This window comes from Podarcis muralis, chromosome 1 (assembly GCF_964188315.1).
Source record: "Podarcis muralis chromosome 1, rPodMur119.hap1.1, whole genome shotgun sequence".
NCBI classification, from domain to species: Eukaryota; Metazoa; Chordata; class Lepidosauria; order Squamata; family Lacertidae; genus Podarcis; species Podarcis muralis.
In genome coordinates this window covers 101,702,847-101,722,049 of record NC_135655.1, presented here as the reverse complement: position 1 = coordinate 101,722,049, position 19,203 = coordinate 101,702,847, and the positions used below count along the sequence as shown (strand labels likewise).

The 19,203-nt window shown below is 39.9% G+C and overlaps 1 protein-coding gene across 2 annotated transcripts in view; it reads right to left on the bottom strand.

Annotated features, from left to right (window-relative positions):
• Positions 1-1,382: 1,382 nt before the first annotated feature.
• KIF5C (kinesin family member 5C) overlaps positions 1,383-19,203 on the bottom strand; it is a 76,375-nt gene continuing 58,554 nt past the window's right edge. Inside the window, exons 18-26 of one of the 2 annotated variants that reach the window (XM_028745619.2) lie at positions 18,502-18,578; positions 16,609-16,718; positions 13,849-13,950; positions 12,764-12,824; positions 11,019-11,090; positions 9,885-9,989; positions 8,774-8,990; positions 8,186-8,299; positions 1,383-4,826 (exon numbers count right to left, since the gene is read on the bottom strand). In XM_028745619.2, coding sequence (XP_028601452.2) covers positions 8,205-8,299; positions 8,774-8,990; positions 9,885-9,989; positions 11,019-11,090; positions 12,764-12,824; positions 13,849-13,950; positions 16,609-16,718; positions 18,502-18,578 — 839 coding nt within the window. In that variant the 3' untranslated portion in view covers positions 1,383-4,826; positions 8,186-8,204. The remainder of the gene's footprint in view (positions 4,827-8,185; positions 8,300-8,773; positions 8,991-9,884; positions 9,990-11,018; positions 11,091-12,763; positions 12,825-13,848; positions 13,951-16,608; positions 16,719-18,501; positions 18,579-19,203) is intronic. The other variant, XM_028745610.2, reaches the window with a different exon arrangement.

Sequence of the window (19,203 nt, the reverse complement as noted above, 5' to 3'; positions counted from 1 at the left end):
GCAGGGTCCAAACTCTCTCTCTCTCCAGCGGCCTGTCTTCAGAGTTGAAGTGTGGTTGGTCCTAACAGGCATGAACTCTGCAATGCACACCCAAAACCTTCAAGTTACGTGCTGGGCTGGGCTTATCAATCAGTAGCCTTGCAGCTTGGACTGGTGAACAGCTTTGCTCCCACAGCAAGCAACAAGAACCCTGCGTTTGATATGTTTATTAATTTAATTATATTATAATATAATAAATATAATTAAAATTATATAATTAATCAATATACATTTATTCATTAATGTAGTGAAAAGATCTGACCTCGGAAAAACAGTCTGTAAACACAGAACAGGGTGAAATCGCAACCACAGATAAATACAGGCCACAAATGCTACTTGCAAGATAAAGTTTACTTCGATTTTATTTCCACTTTTAAACAGTTTTTGGATGATACATCATGCAGTCTGCCAGTGTATCCATACATTTTAATAGATAGTATTTTTAGAACCAAGATCAAAAGACTTATCTATGGGAATGGTTGGGGAGATTCAGGTCTGCTGTTACAGAGCTTGAGTCATTACAGCGTATTTTATAATAGTGGCAATTCCCTCCCCCCCCCCCCCGGATTGTAATCAGAAAAGTATCCACATTTCACTTTTCCCCCCTAAAACAAGCTACTGTACAGATACATAGATCCCAGAGAATACACATCTGGAGTACGCATTACACACTTTACAAACTAGACATGTATACTTCTACAGAATGCCTGGATCCCTATTGTTCTTTCACATCTTCCACTATTTAAAGTGTTTCAGAAATGAGAGAGACAGAAGTATTTAGGAGTAAGACGTGAACTTGGAAGCTGACAATCCTTTTGTATGGGTGTTTAAAACAGACATTTGTCCAATGTTTTTTGAACTTCATAAAGTAATTAAATAAAGCTCTAATTGCCAACACAACGGAGCAAATTAATCATCCTTGTAAGTGTTGTTGCACAATTCTGATGAGAATGGTTTACTGAATAAAAAAACATTTTTGTATTCTGCTTGCCTCCAAAGTGTACAATGACATAGTGTTCAATCCATCAGCAACAGATTGCACACAGTTGCTGTATAATCTTTTATTCAACATGGCTTGCATGGGTAACACACACAGATAGAACCTTCAGAAATGGGAACAGTCATGGGTGATACATTCCCAAGACCAATGGGGAACCCAGCCAAATGGCCAGGGTATAAATAATTTTTAGTACTACTACTAGTAGTAGTAGTACTAAAAATTATTTATACCCTGGCCATTTGGCTGGGTTCCCCAGTAGGTTCCCCTAGTAGTAGTAGTAGTAGTAGTAGTAGTATGGTCCATTTCATATGCAACATTCTATGGTTGAGTTTTCACGTGTGTGTTTCTTTTTTTTAAAAAAGGAAGTGTTTCTAGAGATCAAGTTGTTGTTTTACATTTTAAAGTAGCTTTTTTCCGCTCACTGAGGTATGTATACAGAAATGTTTCCAAAATCTCAGCTGCATTTAAGATACTAGTATATCTTAAATGCTTTTGATTTCTACTAGATTCAGAATAATCCACTCTCACCTTTGCTTGGCAAAATACGCACTTAGCAAATATCATCACGAGCTTTCTTATTTGTCTCAGCAAGGTTAAAAAGGTTAGGACTAAATAAAATACAAAGTGCATTTGAAAACAACTGCTTAGGAAAATGAGAAATTTGACAGTAGAAAAGGGTACAACTGAAATCAGTAACAAAGAAATTCCATATTGTATGGTTTATAACGTGTCAAGTATTAGATGCAATACTTATTTAAATAAGCTGAAAGAAACGATTTTGAATCTGAAAACAAAAAAGCAAACACAAATGACCATCAGTGATGAAATGTCGATGTTGCTGCTAAAAAATATGGTAAAAATTATTCTATATTCTATAGGTACCAAAACTAGATCTATTAACTCTTCAGCAAAAAATTAACTCTAGCAGCAAAATAAAATTGCAGTGCCACAGAAACAAGATGAAAATTTGTGGACACTTTAAGAAGTCAACTCTAAGATGTGCCTTTTTAGCATTTCAGAGGATAATCTGCCGTCTCTGAATCAGAATGGAATAGTTAGTTCTGATGCCTCCATTAAGGGGTTTACGCTAGATGAACTGACTGGCTGATCAGCAACTAGCTGTTCCTAAAATATATTAGGAACACTGTCCTTACAAAGGCATCAAAAGTTACTTTTCCATGGTGCTCAAGATAGACACACACTTGTGCAGAACAGCTAAAGCCCTCTGTTATGAAAGTGCTTGGGAACACACTGCACACAATTCTCATTAATTCTAATGGTGATTGCACAGGTATAATGCTCAATGGGTTACATTCATGATAAGCACAAACTTTTACTTATACAAAACTATATGTTAACAATCAAAGGGGGGGGGGACAGTTCAGCTACACATAAGCTACACATTAAAAAAAAATACTTCATAAATGATGTACATGTAGAACTGATCTATATGATATGATAGCCCACACACTGCTTGAGAAAGTATCTGAATGGCAGATGCTACTCATGCTATTTTGAGCCAATTCCCATGTGGATCATTCCCACTGCATACAGCAGGGATGGGGACCCTATGGCTAGACTATCATCCAGAGGGCCACAAATAAAACCTGATTCACCAGGTAAAACCTTAGTAAATATTATCACCACCTTCTGGAGTAGTTGCCACTCAGAAACTGCTTCAAGCATCCTTGTTGGACTTATGGCATACGGACTGGCAGTTAAGTTTAAACAACAGAAATAGCAGTAGACTTCTTGGTACCTTTATTTGGAATACAGAGTTCAACTATATATAAACATCTTGGCCACATTACTCCCAGAAATAGGGTTCGGATATGGCAACTTGTACCTTTCAGTTTGTTGGCAGTGCTTAATACGTGTGTATTTGGAAACAAAAAGGGTTTTTTATATTTTAAAAAAAGTAACAAAATAAATTAAACAAATGTAAAAGATTCAATATTTCATTAAATATGTTACAAAAAGTCTCTCCCACACAAATAGTGCAACCCTTAATAAATTAAGCAAAACCTGAATATCTTTGCTAAGTTTGAGAGCTTCTAAAGCAACATCAGGACAAAACATCTTTCCAAAGGCTTTAGGGTTTTAATGAGTTAGCTTCTTAAAATATGTCTATAACCCAAAAACATTCAGAAGCCCCCAAACTTACCCTTAATTTAAAAAATAAATAAATAATGCCACAGCAGCAGACAGGACTGAATGAATGTAAACTCCTAATTCAGTCATTTTGAAATAGTCTTTCAGGACAATACATTTTAATGTGCATGGTTGTAGATGTATTATTTTGTGTGTGTGTGTGTGTGTGTATGTACACACACACACATACTACATGAAAGAAACACAACAGACATATTAAGCTACAGATTTAACACCTGTCTTGCCTATCTAACATCTCCTATGGCTATGTTTGATTTCCACTAGAAATAAAATCTGACACCCTACATATGTCATTAAGAAAGAATTGAAAAAAGAAGTCTATCTCACTAATGGTGAGTAAGCTATAAAACTATACTATCCCTAGGCAGACTTGCATATTGTTCATGTCCAGCATATACTGTTATCTTATTTCATCTTATTTTATTTTAAACAAAAAGATCATCTTCCATCGTTTTTCTTTTTTGTTGCACTGCACACTAAGCATGCAAACCTATTCTCCCTCAACACCCTGAAGAGAATCTTCCTTTCAGTACAGCAGATAATTTATCTCTTATTTCTGCCTTCTCAAAATCATGAAGAAATTGAGTTAGGAAGAGGATGGCAATGGTTTCAGCTGCTTTTGTAAATGCATCTTTCAATTTCATTATAACCAGAACCATGCTTTCACATGGCTGTCAGAAAACCTGATCTATGTGTTATTACAAGGCAGATCTAATGCGACATTTTGAGGGTATGATGTGCCCATGTGACCACTGAATTTCAAGAGATTCTAGAGCTACACTAACACATATCTCTACATCAGGCACAGGCAAAGCCTTCCAGATGCTTAGGACTACAATTCCTGTCATCCCTAGCTAACAGGACCAGTGGTCAGGGATGATGGGAATTGTAGTCCCAAACATCTGGAGGGCCGGAGTTTGCCTATGCCTGCTCTACATCCTCAGAGTTTGATCTCTACCGAATAAGTGTACTAATGATTCTGTGTTCTCTCCCCATTTTAAATACAAGTTTAAAGATTTCACCAGGATATTAAAAATGCTAAATTGCAGAGCTGTACTTTTTGAAAGCATGTTAGGTTAAAAAGGAAAAAACAAACAAACCATATAACTGCACACTGTCATCTTCTAAAAATATAAAATAATATGCATATTTTACAGGAAATCAGAAAGATGGAGCACAATCACCTGCTTTTGATGGCACTTGGTTGTTGAATTGTTAATTCTTTGATGCCAGGTACCAGCATTTTAGTGATGCACCAAAGTACTTGAAACAGAACAAAAAAAAGCATCAGTGCCAGCATGAAAGCCCCGAAGTAACTGGCACAACAGGGTCAAAAATGCAGTCAGTCGGTGAAAGAGATTGAGCAGCAAACTCCTACCATTAGCTTAAGTGCGTGTGTTAGATACACTGTACATGGTTTCAGAAGAAAAGCCAGGTTGGTCACACTTCTGTACACATGGAGATTCTACAAAGCAGAAAAATATTTGAAACCGGTGCACTGCAGAAGGCTATAGAATGCATACAATGAACAGAAGTACAGATCCAGTCCAAAAGGGAAAGGAACTAGTGAACTGCTGATGATTTTTCACGTGCGAAGTGGAGCCTGCAATTTTATCTGCAAGAGAAACATGCCGACATTTGTTAGTCCTATATCCTAACAAAAGCAGCATCACATGATGAACTTTCATTAGGAACACTTAAAATAATATACAGGATACACATCTCAATGGTGCAATGCTGCATAACTTAAACAGTGCTTAGGTTAATCTGAAATCAAAAGCATCAGACAGAGTCAAAAGTGAGGTAGTGAATGAATTGCCTTTTCATAGTTCTCTATTATTCTTTTTTATTAAGAAAACCCCAAAAACCTCCTCTTCTTCCATGCACTATTCCATAGCTTCTCCCAATCCTCCTCTGTCAATTTCAGAGTTGTTGAGGGGCATGCAAGGGGAGGAGAATGGGGAAAACTTGTTTGCACAGGACTCCACTGATGGGACTCCTTAGCGGAACCCTGTTCTATGGATAGAACCCAATTGGTTCCTTTGTAATCACGGAAGGGCTTTTGCTCCAATGGACACTTGCACTAATGGAAGAGAGGGAAATCAGCAAAAATCATATATCCAGTTCTGCTTTTTGCAGAGACATCACCCTTCCATGAACATCAAATGCACGCCTCATCATCATCATCATCATCATCATCATCTTATACCCCACCCATCTGAGTGGGTTGCCCCAGCCACTCTGGGTGGCTTCCAACATAACAAAAACACAGCAAAACACCACACCTACACACACACACACACACACACACACACACACACACACCTTCCTGATACAAGACTGCCTTCAGATGCCTTCGGAAAGTTATGTAGTTGTCTATCTGTTTTGACATCTGATGAGAGGGCGTTCCACAGGGCAGGCGCCACACTATCAGACAATCTAATATTTCAATAAAAGTTCAGCGACAAGCTAGGCAACTGGAAAAGAATTAAACAAAAGACCGCAGCAACAGCGAAAGTCCACCATGAAGTGCTGAGTTTGGGCAAAGGCTGGGCAGAGCAAGTGCACTTTTATTACTTCTAGGAGAAATTCCATAGACTACAATTGGCTGAACTTTTTGCAGAGAGGATTTCACAAAAGTTATGGCACCATGGAGAAGACAACGCGTGGAGCAAGATTTACTTAAGGCTTTATGGGAGAAAGCAGCAGCTTAAGCATCTACTGGATCCTAAACTATTTCACACTGTGAAGGTATTTTGGATTGTGCTCAGAAACCGACAAGCACACTAATGTGGCGAAGAGTATATTAGATTCTTGGAACTGGTACAAGTTTGGGTGCAAATCCACTACTCAGTAATGATGCTCATTGGTAGCCTTGGAAAAATAATTGTGTCTCTGCCTTGCTACCTGGAAGGTGAGAATGTAAAAGATCACTACCAGTCCCTCCTCCTACCAGTGCTATTTGAACAAGGCTCTTTTGTGGCATTTTGGGTGTTCCAAGAAGCAGAGCACCAATTGTTAACATCAGCTTGTTTCTTTGGATCATCTTTCTCTTCCATATTATGGAATCTCCTTCAGCATGCATACTTCATGTGCACTGATTTCAAACAGGATTTAGAATAAAGCCTTTATTATTATTATTAATTATTATTATTATTATTACTATTACTATTATTCAAAGAGTGCTAAAGGCTACTATCCAATATCTTTGTAGCTTGTCACATGTAAAACATCTGCATTTGTTTTGTGTCTTTTACTACTATTGTTGGCTACTATGTGGTTTTCTTCTATGTCTTTCAGCTTTAATTCAATACAGTCAGGACTATCATCATTATTTTTTGCTTTGAGGTTTCTGTTCTTGCTCTGAAGATATGCCTTTGAGTTCTTACTTCCAAACACAATGTCTCTTTAAAGGTGTACAAAACACACATACGTTCATTTTCTTTCACCTTGAAAGGCTCTTGCAGTGATTCTTCTTGGACTGCTTGCAAAGCTTTTATTGCAGATTCTATTGTATATGCTTCTTTTTGTTTCTCAGAGTGCAGAACAGGTTCAGGTTAAATTATTGGTGAGGCAAAAAACCAACCCTACAATCCTATCCTTAGACCACATGAAAAACCGCTGCATTATTTGTCCATGGAAGGGAAAAGAGCTCCACTTCTATCAAAGGAAACACCAGCAGCAAAAGAAAAGGCTATGGGGAATAAAGCCAAAATTTGATATAGCAGATGGTTTGCAAACAGGTATGACATGCAATGTGCTCAACAAAAGTGGCACTTTATCCATGAATACTTGATGCCTAAAGAAACAAAGCCATTAAAAATACCCACATACAGCTGGTCTTCAGCCAGAGTCCCTTTCAGACTATGTGATAGAACCATGCAGCTGTTCACAAGGAAGCTTCAGAAAATAAACACATGGGGGGAAATGGTTGGAAAAAAGCTGGCAAGTTGCCATTAATTTTCCAGAATCCTTTTATATTTAGCTGCTTACCTAAGGAAATGTTAAAAACATCGAGGAATGAAATATGATAAAACTGATATTTAGGAACTTCATTCTGTTTTTTCTTTAAAAAAATCATACCATGCAGGGAGAGGGGTTAAACTGTTTAGAAAAAAGATGACCATGCTATCAAGGAGAATATATAGATTTTAGAAGGAAAATCCTGTTGCTTCAAGTATGTTTACTTGAATAAATTTATTATTATTATTATTATTATTATTATTATTATTATTATTATTATTATTATTATTATTATTTTATTTATTTATACCCCGTCCATCTGGCTGGGTTTCCCCAGCCACTCTGGGTGGCTTCCAACTGAATATTAAAATACAATAATCTATTAAACATTAAAAGCTTCCCTAAACTTGAATTGCTAGATTCCTGATACTGCGGGTAGGCAGCTGAATCTAATAGTAAAATTATTAGAGAACAACAGCCAAAAAGAAAAATGGTCACGCATGATGCACTACATCCATTATCAGTTATAATACCAGCTAGCATGAAACAGCACCCATATATGTTTTCCTATAGGCATTATCACAGAAACACTACATGTAAATTAAACCAAAGGAAAGCTTCTGAGCCAGGAAAAGAATCAGCCCTGACCATTGATCATCATCGTCATCATCATTATTACTATTATTTATTATTAGAGATATATTGTCCTTCATCATAAGATCTCAGGGCAGTCCACAAATCATGAGATTTGTAGTGCAATATCTGGAAGGTTAAAGGTTTCCCCTTCCTGCATCTCAGGACTTACACTGTTGATTTATTGATCTTTCTTCATATAACAGAAACCACCATGCTTTTAAAATCCAAGCATTTTCAATATGGTGACATCAGCTACCAACCTACACAAAAGACCCAACTTGGCTCACCTCAATTTTTCTGCAGGTGAGAATTTGGAAACTGGCAGAGTGAGCACCTCACAAATAATCACATGCTGAAAACTTACAAGCCGATCACCATGAGCTCACCTGGTGTTTTATTTCATGTTCTGGTAATACCCTCCTCCTCCTCGAATGGCATGGATGGCTGTTGGAGAAGATGCTGGATAATGACCAGGGCGTATAGGCTTGGCTGCAAAGAGGCAAATCAAAGCCAGGGTGTGTGTGAAAAACAGGCTTTATACGAGCTTCATATATTTTTGTATTCTGTGGAAAACCCAAATGGCTAACACAGAGAGAGCAATATCTAATACAGTGGTACCTGGGTTTAAGAACAGCCCTGTTTACGAACAATTCAGTTTACGAACTCCGCAAAACCAGAAGTAGTGTCCCGGTTTGCGAACTTTACCTCGGTCTAAGAACAGAATCCGAACGGTGGAAGGGCACTGGCGGTGGGAGGCCTCATCAGGAAAAGTGTGCCTTGGTTTAAGAACGGTTTTGGTTTAAGAACGGACTTCTGGAACGGATTAAGTTTGTAAACCGAGGTACCACTGTACACACGGTTCTAAAAATGGGGGAGAAGACAAGAAATCCACAACCTCCACTAGAGGCACTGCAATATTCAAATAACCCTTTATCTCTAATCCTCTTGAGCCAGAATACATACCAATCTGAGCAGAGTGTGCTCTCCTCGCCATGTTCTTGGCTCTTACAGCCTCTTTAATGCGGTCTACTTCCTGCTGGTATCGTTTCCGGTCTCGCATGGCATTCTCCTTGGCTTCCTTCAGAGCACTCTCCAAGGCCTTAACTCTCTCTGCCGTAGCTCGGAGTCGTTTTTCCAGCTTAGGAAGCTCACAACGAAGATCTGCATTATCCCGTACCAGCTGTGAAAGATTAACACAGAGATCTGATTATGGATAGTATGCAGTACAAAATAGTCACTGATATTTTTAAATTAAAAGATATAGAGAAAGTCACAGAGCCTGTACAGATGGTTCTTTCTGGGGAGAAATCTTTGCCATGTACCACCTTCTGCCACAGCTTCTCATCCACATGAGAAAGGTAAGGGTGTGAACTGCTGCGTTCTATGTTTAACTAAAGGCAAAATCTTCCTGCCCCCCACCCCCATTAAAGCCCTTTTTGAACTGAGATATTGGGGGTTAGGAAGATCCCACATTCAAGTAAACTCAGTGCAGCACAGTTTAGTGGTTATTTTTTCCATGTGAAAGAGTGCAATAGTCCAATCCCCATGCTTATTTACACGATAGCAAGTCCTTGTGCATTCAGTAGGGCTTACTCCTAGTAAGTGTACGTGGCTCTGCAAAAGCCAAGGCCTCTTACCAAGTTGGGATTTTTTCCAGGGAAAAAATTCTGAATTGGAGATCATGGCTCCAAACAAACCATGACCTGCAGCTAAGGTCTATTCTCGGCTTACTGATCACAATTTGGAGTTTGGATATAACACTAAGCCATGGGTTGTGGTTTCTCCCCACCATGCTAGCAGGAAGTGGGAACAGCTGGTGCATTTTCAGTAAACGATTAACTGTGGTTTGCCATGATACATGGATATTGTCAGTCACTATGTGATCTTTCATAAATTAAGTTCACTTTTTAATACATAATCATCATATGGTTTTTTGTTTTATCAGTCAGAGGAGCTGTATTCTGTGGTCAAACAAGACCACAGGAAGCCCACAAAGTTGACTGGGTAATGTTTTCCTTTCCAGGCTTGGAGGTTGGGGTAAGAATGGTAATGAACAACACCACAATTATCTCACCTGCTTGTGAACCTTTGTAAGTTGTTCCAGGTTGTTTTCCAGAAAGGAGATTTTCTGCTTCTGAGCAGCACTTCCACCTCCATCATCACTGTCTAGTTCAACACTCTGTGAAGACAAAAAGCCAAATTAGAACCAAGCCTCTGAATAAAATGAATAAATAGTGACTGAAAAACTCTGGAACTGTGCACAAGTCCTTCCGAGAAAGCATTAGAAACCAATATGAACTTCAACAGTGTGCCTGGTATTGAAGCTAAAGCTGAAACAATGCATTTCAGTTGACTGGCTTATTAACAGAGATTTCAAAACAAAAAAACTAAACATTGTTAAGTTATAAACAACCACGGTTTAAGGTGACACAGCAACAAACCACAGTCCCCAAATATTAAAATGAAAGTGACGAGATAATTGTGCTTGGGTCTTGCCGCTGTGAGCCCTTGCAGGAGGCACCCCCTCCTTTATGTGACAACCCTTCGCCTTTACCCCTCAAAAGGAGAGAAACTTCAATGTTCATCACAGTTTACCCTAGAAATGCATTTTCTTATTTTCATCATAACATCAAAAATTACTCAAAAGCATGATATGGGCCTCTGATAGTCTTTGGAAGGCAGATTAGGCATAACAGATTTATATCATCATAACAGGCTGTAACGCTGCTATGAATATCATGGTTTCTACTGCTGATCTTCCCAGTGAGGCTTCCCGGTGCAGCCTTTGGAATGGATTGTTAATGGCAATATCCAATAGTTCCCTAACTCCACACCCCACCCCAAGAAAATTGCCAAGGGTCTTGACAGACCACTTCTGCTTGTTGTGGCAAATGTAATGCACACATATATAGATGCTATAGGATTTGTAATTGTATGATTACACATATGCCATGGACCCCTTAAATGAAGGCCACCGGTGGTCGTTAGAACTGTAGTTTGGGAACCCCTGGCATAGCCCATTAATATAGCTGCATGTGTGTTTGCAAGTATTTAAACACAGCCAAGGTACACAGGCACTGCACTGCAAGGTGCATATATTACTGCTAGAGTGCTAAGTGTGTACATACATACATACGTACATACATATGTAGGCCTAAGAAAAGAAGATTTTTGCACAATTATTCTCTCCCACAATATCTCAACTTACTTTTTTCACTCTGGTAGTGAGGTCTTGAACAAAGAGTCTGCGCAAGTTATGGAGGGTCTGAAGCTCTCTAGCCTGTAAACAAGTTTAAGAAAGCGTTAGCTTGACAATGACCTATTTGAAAAAAGAAACACAAAGCAAACATTTATGCCAGGTCTTACGGATGGGAATATTTCAAATAAATGATTGGGGCACTATGGTGGCCAAGAAGAAGAAAAAAGAAATTGACATTAATGCTCCATTTAGTAGTTGGTATTCCTGAGCATGTGCTAAATTAAATCTCTTAGTTCCTTATACATTAATTGTACATTAATGCAGGCTATATGTAATAATAAATAAGCACAATAAAAACCAGGGCTGTCATGTGCTTTTGCTTCAGAACTGTATTTTTTTTCTTTTTGTGAACATATGCAAATTTAACTGTGAATGAATTTATATGGCGAATTATGATTTCTTTAATCAGTTAAATTTGCATATGTTCACAAAAGAAAAAAATATAGTTCTGAAGCAAAAACGCACACGCTTTTTAAGATGATGTGCACAGGCCTTAAGTCAGGCATCATGTTAGATGAGATATCCCTCTTCCTCACATGAGGCTTAGTTGGGTTTGTGTGCAAGTCTCTATGGACCAGGGCCAGAACCTTCAAAAAATGCACACCATCTTAAATGCATAACTCACAACCATAAATGTACATCTGTTTGATGTTTTAGTCAAATTATAGTTTTGTTTAAAGCGGGCCAGAATTTGAAAATTTCACACATTTCACTCACTTCAGGGAGAATACAACCAAGAAAATAGTATATAACCTATTTGTGACTAACCTCTAACTTCACTTATATCTCTACAAACCGTATGCCACAAATCAATAATCTGGTGGAAGATGACTAAAACAGGGATTTGATTAGGTGCCATTGCTGTACAGAATGGAGTTACCCTTGTAAATATTAAGTTATTTTATTCATTTATAGACTGCCCTGCATACAATTATGATGCAGTAATACTAAAAATGTTAATATAAAATCATTAGTCATGAAATATTAGATTAACATTAGTGGTTTGTAGCTACTTGTGTCAATACAGCAGATGACAGGAGCAACACAGATCATCCAACCAAAACATCAGACGTGTGTCTTGAGTGAAGAAAACTCAATGATGGGACTGCTTGATAAACCTCCAAAGGAAGGCAGTTTCACAAGCAGGATGTTACCAGTGAGAAGGTCCTAGCCTGAGTCACCACATGACACACCATATCCCCTAATGGGACGATGAGAAGGGCCTCCTCAGCTGATCACAAGGTCCAGGCTGACAGATATAGCGGCAGGCAGTCTTTCAAGTATTTGGGCCCCAAGTTGTTCAGGGCTTTACAAATTCAGCATCTAGACCTTGAATTGAGCCCAGCAACATACAGGCAGCCAGTACAGAGCTGGGAGAATGGGTGTTATAGGACTCTGGTTTGATGCACTAGCCAAGTGAGTCCCTTGCTTTCTTCCTCCATGATACGCAAAACAGGAGGGAAGTTCACCATTATGACACATGACCCACATGAACAGGCCATCTATATGAGCCCGTTTTTTTATTTTAAGAAACCAAGGTATGCAGACTGAACCACATGTTTTCAAAAGACACAAAACAAACTAAAGGAAGCATACAAAATTCAAGTGTGAACTAAGTAGCGTCATCTCTAGTGACCTAGTGACCTCTTTTTTCTTTCTTTTTTAAAGAGAGACACTGTAGATTTAGTACATACCACAGTTTCTTCCAGTCCCTTAAGATCTTCTCTTGCTTGTTCCCTTTTATCGTTAAGCAGTCTAGGCAGAGAAAAGACACTGCTCAACTCAAAAAATTAATTGGAATAATGTAAAGTTTCCAAGCGAACGAAACAAACATGCACACCTCAGCCTACTTATGCTTTCCTCAACCTAGAAACCAACACCTGTGCCCATCTCCTACCAAGCACTCCAGATCTCCTGCATTTTAAAGAGCTGCATCACAGAAGGAACTCGAAAAGATGCTGCTTCTCTATATGTTGCTGTGTATGCAAGGTGGGCAAACAAAGAACTGGAAGCAGCAAGGACAAAGAGCAGCACTCCTCCATCTGGAGTACCAAGGGAGCGCAGTGTCTTTCCTGCCCAGAGGGAGGTAGGGCAGGCAGTTGTGGATACTGCAACAAAAACGGTCCTTGGTGGCACTGTAGCCACAGCAGCTACTGAAGCATAACCATCTGTGATGGCAGTCATATGTTATATGCAGCCCCAGGATTCAGTCTGTTTCAAGAATAAATAGTGAAGCATTTTCCATGCATTTTTACATGGGGTGGTGGTGGGAGGTCTGGCGCAAACAGAACACCCAGCAGAATTAGCCCTGTTGCAGGTGCTGGATAATACTCATTCTGCACTTGTTAGAAATCTCTCTTTTAGTTTAGCAGCACCTATGTACACTTTGGAACGCCCTGCCTGTTGACATCTGGCTGCAATCTTTTCACAGCAGGCTTAAAACATTTTCATTTAGTCAAGACTATCCAGACATGTAGAAGTAGACATGTGGTGTTTTTTTAGCTTACTGTTGGTTTCAATCAAGTTATGAATGTTTTAAGTACTTGTATGTGTGTTTAACTGCTCTTTATTGGTAGTTTTAATGTTTTGTTTTTGTAAAACTGGTTCTATTACCATCAAGCAGTACATAAATTTTGTTACGTAAAATAAAGATCAATTTTCCTTATGTTTCTTTCCTGGAGTAGTGTGTTATCATAGGGAGCCAGGATTGGTTGGATGCAACATTACTGGAATGCAAGATATTAAAGAATAATAAGAATAGATTGCCATGCAAACTTACATTAGCTTCTCCAGCTTCTTTTCCCGTTCTTGATCTTCTGCTTTCAATCTTTCATAGTCCAAACTCAGTTTTTCTTGTTCCAGCTGCAGCTTCTGATTCATACTGAGACAAAAGAAAAGGAAAAAGGAATGAAAAGAAACTTTCCGTTCAAGAAGCCTTAAAGTTAGTCAACGCTTATACATTTACTCATCACAGAAAGACTCTACACAATAACTCTCTGGGAAATTTTATTGATAAGACATCTTGCCTCTTTAGAAAATTTCCCTTTATACACATCAGACAACACAACACAATACTTACCTTGTTACTGCTTCTCTCTCGGATTATTCACATGCATCCAAAACATAAAATGGCAATTCCTCTCTACAAGTGTGGACTTAATGCTAACTATTTCAAAAGTCAAAAAGCCTAGATGGGGATGAAAAGCCTGCAGCCCTCCAAATATTGTTGGACTCCCAACTTTTGTCATCTGCAACTAGTACGGCTAGAGGTCAGGGATGCTGGGAGGTGCTGTGAAGAGACCCTTGCGGCTGGTTTTGAAATTGCAGCTAGTACAGAATGCTGTAGCCCAGCTTTAAGCTGGAGCCACTCCATGTCAACATATTATGCTGAAGCTGAAAAGCTCTGCACTAGCAGCCAATACAGTGCTAAGCTAAATTCAAGATATTGTTGTTATAAAGTCCTAAGCTGCCTAAGACTTAGGTTACCTGAAAGACCACTTTATACATCTGCCAGATCACTGGGATCACCTGGAGAATTCCTTCTGGCCGTCTCATATTTGTTTGTGAACCTAAGGCTTCTAGCATAGTGGCACTAGTAATTTGGAACGCTGCTCCTATTGAAATCAGGCAAGCACCTACAAACTTGGTGCTTCACCACCTGCCGAAAACATTTGTTTCACCAAGCTTTGCAGAATTAATTTGATTCCGTCTTGGCCATTGTGATTCAGTCTTGGTATTCCGTCATTTCATGATGTTAAGGTAAAGGTAAAGGGACCCCTGACCATTAGGTCCAGTCGTGACCGACTCTGGGGCTGCGGTGCTCATCTCGCTTTATTGGCCGAGGGAGCTGGCGTACAGCTTCCGCGGAGGTCATGTGGCCAGCATGACAAGCCGCTTCTGGCGAACCAGAGCAGCACACGGAAACACCGTTTACCTTCCCGCCAGAGTGGTACCTATTTATCTACTTGCACTTTGACATGCTTTCGAACTGCTAGGTTGGCAGGAGCAGGGACTGAGCAATGGGAGCTCACCCCGTCATGGGGATTTGAACCACTGACCTTCTGATCAGCAAGTCCTAGGCTCTGTGGTTTAACCCACAGCGCCACCCGCGTCCCTTCATGATGTCAGAATGCTTTTATTTCAAACCACCATGACTTCTATTACTTTTGTTACTTACTAATCGCCTTCCACGTGTATTTCTCAAGGTGATGTACACAATATAAAAAAAAAACAGCTAAGAAGAAGTTTAAAAGAACACAGAAAATGTAAGCAAATGAACTGGAAAATGATCAAAGGAGGCGCCCACGGCAAAGTCTTGTTCATCCAGCCGGGAAAGCTTCTTGTGACAAAAATGTCTCCAGTTTGTTTCTGGAAAGCAGATATAGTGGGCACCTGTTGCATTTTGACAGAAAAGCTGTTCCACAGAACGTGGACAACCACACTAAAAGCCCTTCGCCAAGTTACTCTGGAGAGGGCTTCTGATTGCCTTGGAACCTTCAGGAGAAAATCTTCCATAGACCCCAGTGACCTACTTGGCATTTAAAGGATAAGGCAGGTAAGTTGGTCCTGAGATGTATAGGGCCTTATAGGCTAGTACCAACACCTTGGCCCAGTGCAGATTGGCAGCCAGTAAGGTGATATATACTGGCACTAGTTTGCCTCCATAAGAAACCTAGCTGCTGAATTCTGCCCTAGCTACAGCTTCCAGACCAACCTCAAGGGCAGCACATAGAGGCAGGAAGTGCACTTAGCTTGAAAATGTTCCTTTCCCATTCATTGTTTTACACATTCTTCTTGCTAAAAAATTGTAATGGGGTGGGGAGCAAACCTATGACTGGATGCTGGTTTTAGTAATATTGTATTTGTTTTTCTATTTAACATGGCTTGCATGTAAATAGCTGATTGGTCATGATCAGATATTCATCATCCTCTCCTCCAAATTTACTGCATCACTGAATTCAGTAAGGGTTTCTTCCACATTTTCACTTCCTAGTTATAAGCCTTGTGTCTTTCTTGGTCTCTGCTTCCCTACAGAGTTGTATAGAACAGCCTGGTCCCTTTCCTATTAAGCATCCACCGCCTATATCCATTTCAAGCTTTTCCTCCCACTCTTCTTCATTTCCATCATCTAGCTTTGCCAAAGTCAAAGCTGTATCATCCCCAATCATTTTGATATAGTTTCTCAGTAGCAGCTTCTGAAGCAGTCTTAAGTCTGCTCAAACATTTATTACACCATGTGATTTATAAAGCAAAATAACTGAAAATATTTCTAGCTTTCAAGTCTTTGAAATTCATTAAATGCAGTTTTCTGCACTTTCTTTACTCGATATCATTAGCAGGAGGAGGAGGAGAAGAAGAAGAAAACCTTGAACAGATACATCCACAGAAATAGGCCTCTGGGGTCCTAATGAGATGTTTGCCAATAAAACTAGATAAGAATAAATCATCAGCAGTTTGCAGTTGTGTGTGCAGAGAGAGAGAGAGAGAGAGAGAGAGAGGTGGAAAGGAAAGCCAACAGGAAAGGAAAGCATGATCTTACTCTCTGATCTCGTCAATGGTTTTCTGCTTCTCCTCAATCTCATCTCGCAGCCTGGACAGCTGCTTCTGGTGAGCTTCCCTGTGACTCTCCATCTGTTGCTCTAGTGTCTTCTGCTCATAAAAGAGAGAGGTGAATAAAATTACACAACTTTGCCTTTTTGACCGTGGTTTTGTCCAGTATTTCTGAAGTAGCTCAGAACTGCATATATTCCCATGAATTCCTCTTTGCTTTTTAAAAAGCAGCTGTGAATAATAACTTGCTTGATACAAATTGATTCTGCCTTCTTTAGTAAAAACTCCCACATGCACACACTGCCAGCTATAGCTGGCACGTATTTGTACCAACCATGGTCACACCTATGGATCAAAACTCCACTTAGAATACACAGGGGTGCAACTAATTCCAGCACTAATGCTGTACCAACATGTTGTCCTTTGTGTTTGCCTGGGTGGCCAATCTGTTGCCCTCCATTTGTTGTTGGACTCCAACTCCCATCAGCTCCAGACAGCATGACCAAAAGTGAAGGATGATTTGAGTTGTAGTCCAGCAACTTCTAGAGAACAATCTGTTTCCCACCCCTTAGCCCTTAAGGTAAATAGATGACCTATTTGCTTAAACCAGCACTGGGCATTAACAGTAGTGTACACATGAAGTGCCAGGGAATACAACAGTTTATAGAAGCATGCTGTAAAAAGGATAATTAGCAACTTAAGTCAGGGATAGCTAACCTGTGGCCCTACAGATGTTGTTGGAATCTATCAGCCCTGTCAGCATAGTTAGGGCCAACAGGAACTCTAATTGATCATCACCTGGAAGGACCACAGGTTCCCCATCCCTGACTTAAGGCCTGGGTTATAGCGCAATGAATGTTCAGCTACTATAATTTGTTGGATGGGATCCATATGCTTTTCATTTCTTTACAGGGGTATTGCACAATTCAAAGTGGTGCCCCGCAAGACGAATGCCTCGCAAGACGGAAAACCCGCTAGACGAAAGGGTTTTCCATTTTGGAGGTGCTTCGCAAAACGAATTTCCTATGGGCTTGGCTTCGCAAGACGAAAATGTCTTGCGAGTTCCTGCAGGGTTTTTTTTCCTTTCCCCCCCCTTTTCCCCAAGCCGCTAAGCCGCTTATCAGCTGATCCGCTAAGCCGCTTAACAGCTGATCCGCTAAGCCGCTTAACAGCTGATCCGCTAAGCTGCTAAGCTGCTTATCAGCTGATCCGCTAAGCCCACTAAGCCGCTAATAGTGCTAATCCGCTAAGCCGCTATTTTCGTCTTGCGAGGCACCACTGTACTCAAGCTGCATGTTACAAATATAATGAGCACTTATTGGACAGTTCCTGTGACTTCACAGCTCTACAAGTCCCATTCCACCCAACCCCTGCATACCAAAATGCAATATAGTTTGGTTTTTTAAGTTGCTGTTGGCTGTGCTCCATCAGCATCAAACAACTCACTCAGCTTCTTCACTACCATTTCAAGAGCATCAATGGGATTTAAACGCGCACACATTTGCTTGCTGGTTGTATGCTCCCCTGTTAGCAATGTCTGGACAACATCTAGTAGATAAGGTAAACCTCAGCATACCTACCCCCTGCACTCTTATGCAGCAAACCTATCCTTCCTTTTAATTATGTGAGCATGGAATAATCTGCAACTGGTAAGGTTAGTACAAATAACTACCAAGAATATAATACAATGGTTTAAAAAAATACACATTTGGTAGGGAAGCTCTTCCACCGTACGGCAAACAGAACAGATTTCTTAATGCACGCGTGTGCCTTTGACATGTTGTTCAAAAGTACAAAGCAGCATTACAAGTGCACCTTGTCATGACTTTGAGAAGTATTATTGGTGAGAAACTGATCTCACAATTGTATTGTACAATGTTACCTTCATTTCCTCTGCATCCTGCAGCAAGGTTAAATGCTCCTTCTCTTTATCTTTGAAACTGACTTCATGCATTTTTTCTGTTAAAACAAAAATTAAAGCTGAGCAACTCCTGTTTGATTTTATGCGGTTTAAACAAGATAGCATTCAGGGCCCTAAACAATCTACCTCTTCAAGCAGAAGACACCACTTCACATACTTCTATCTCCTGGCATTTGGACTTGTTTACAATGGCAACAAAACCTAAGGGAATCCATTTCCCGCATTAACAGCTGCTTCATTGGAACAAGCTACACTTAGCCTATGATTTCCAAGAGGTGCTTTTGGGGTGGGGGGAATGGGCACCATACCCAGTCCCATCTGTCTACTAAAATAGCATATTGTATGTGCTAAGACCTTTTTCTTTTTTGCTACAGCCTGCTCATCCCAGTCACTGCTAATTCAGAGCATAGCAGTCCTTCCTTAGGGCCAATTTCCAAGACTAATTCAGAATGCCAGGAACACTATTTAGTTGCAGATCCATGGAGATTTCAGCACATGAATGCAAATCAGCACTGGAGGATAGGATATAAATCAGGGGTGGGAACCCTGTGACTTTCCAGATGTTGCTGGCCTACAACTTCCATCACCCCTGAGCATTGGCCATGCTTGGGGGGGGGGGGCTGATTGAGGTTCAAGTCCATAGTAATATATGGAGAGCCACGG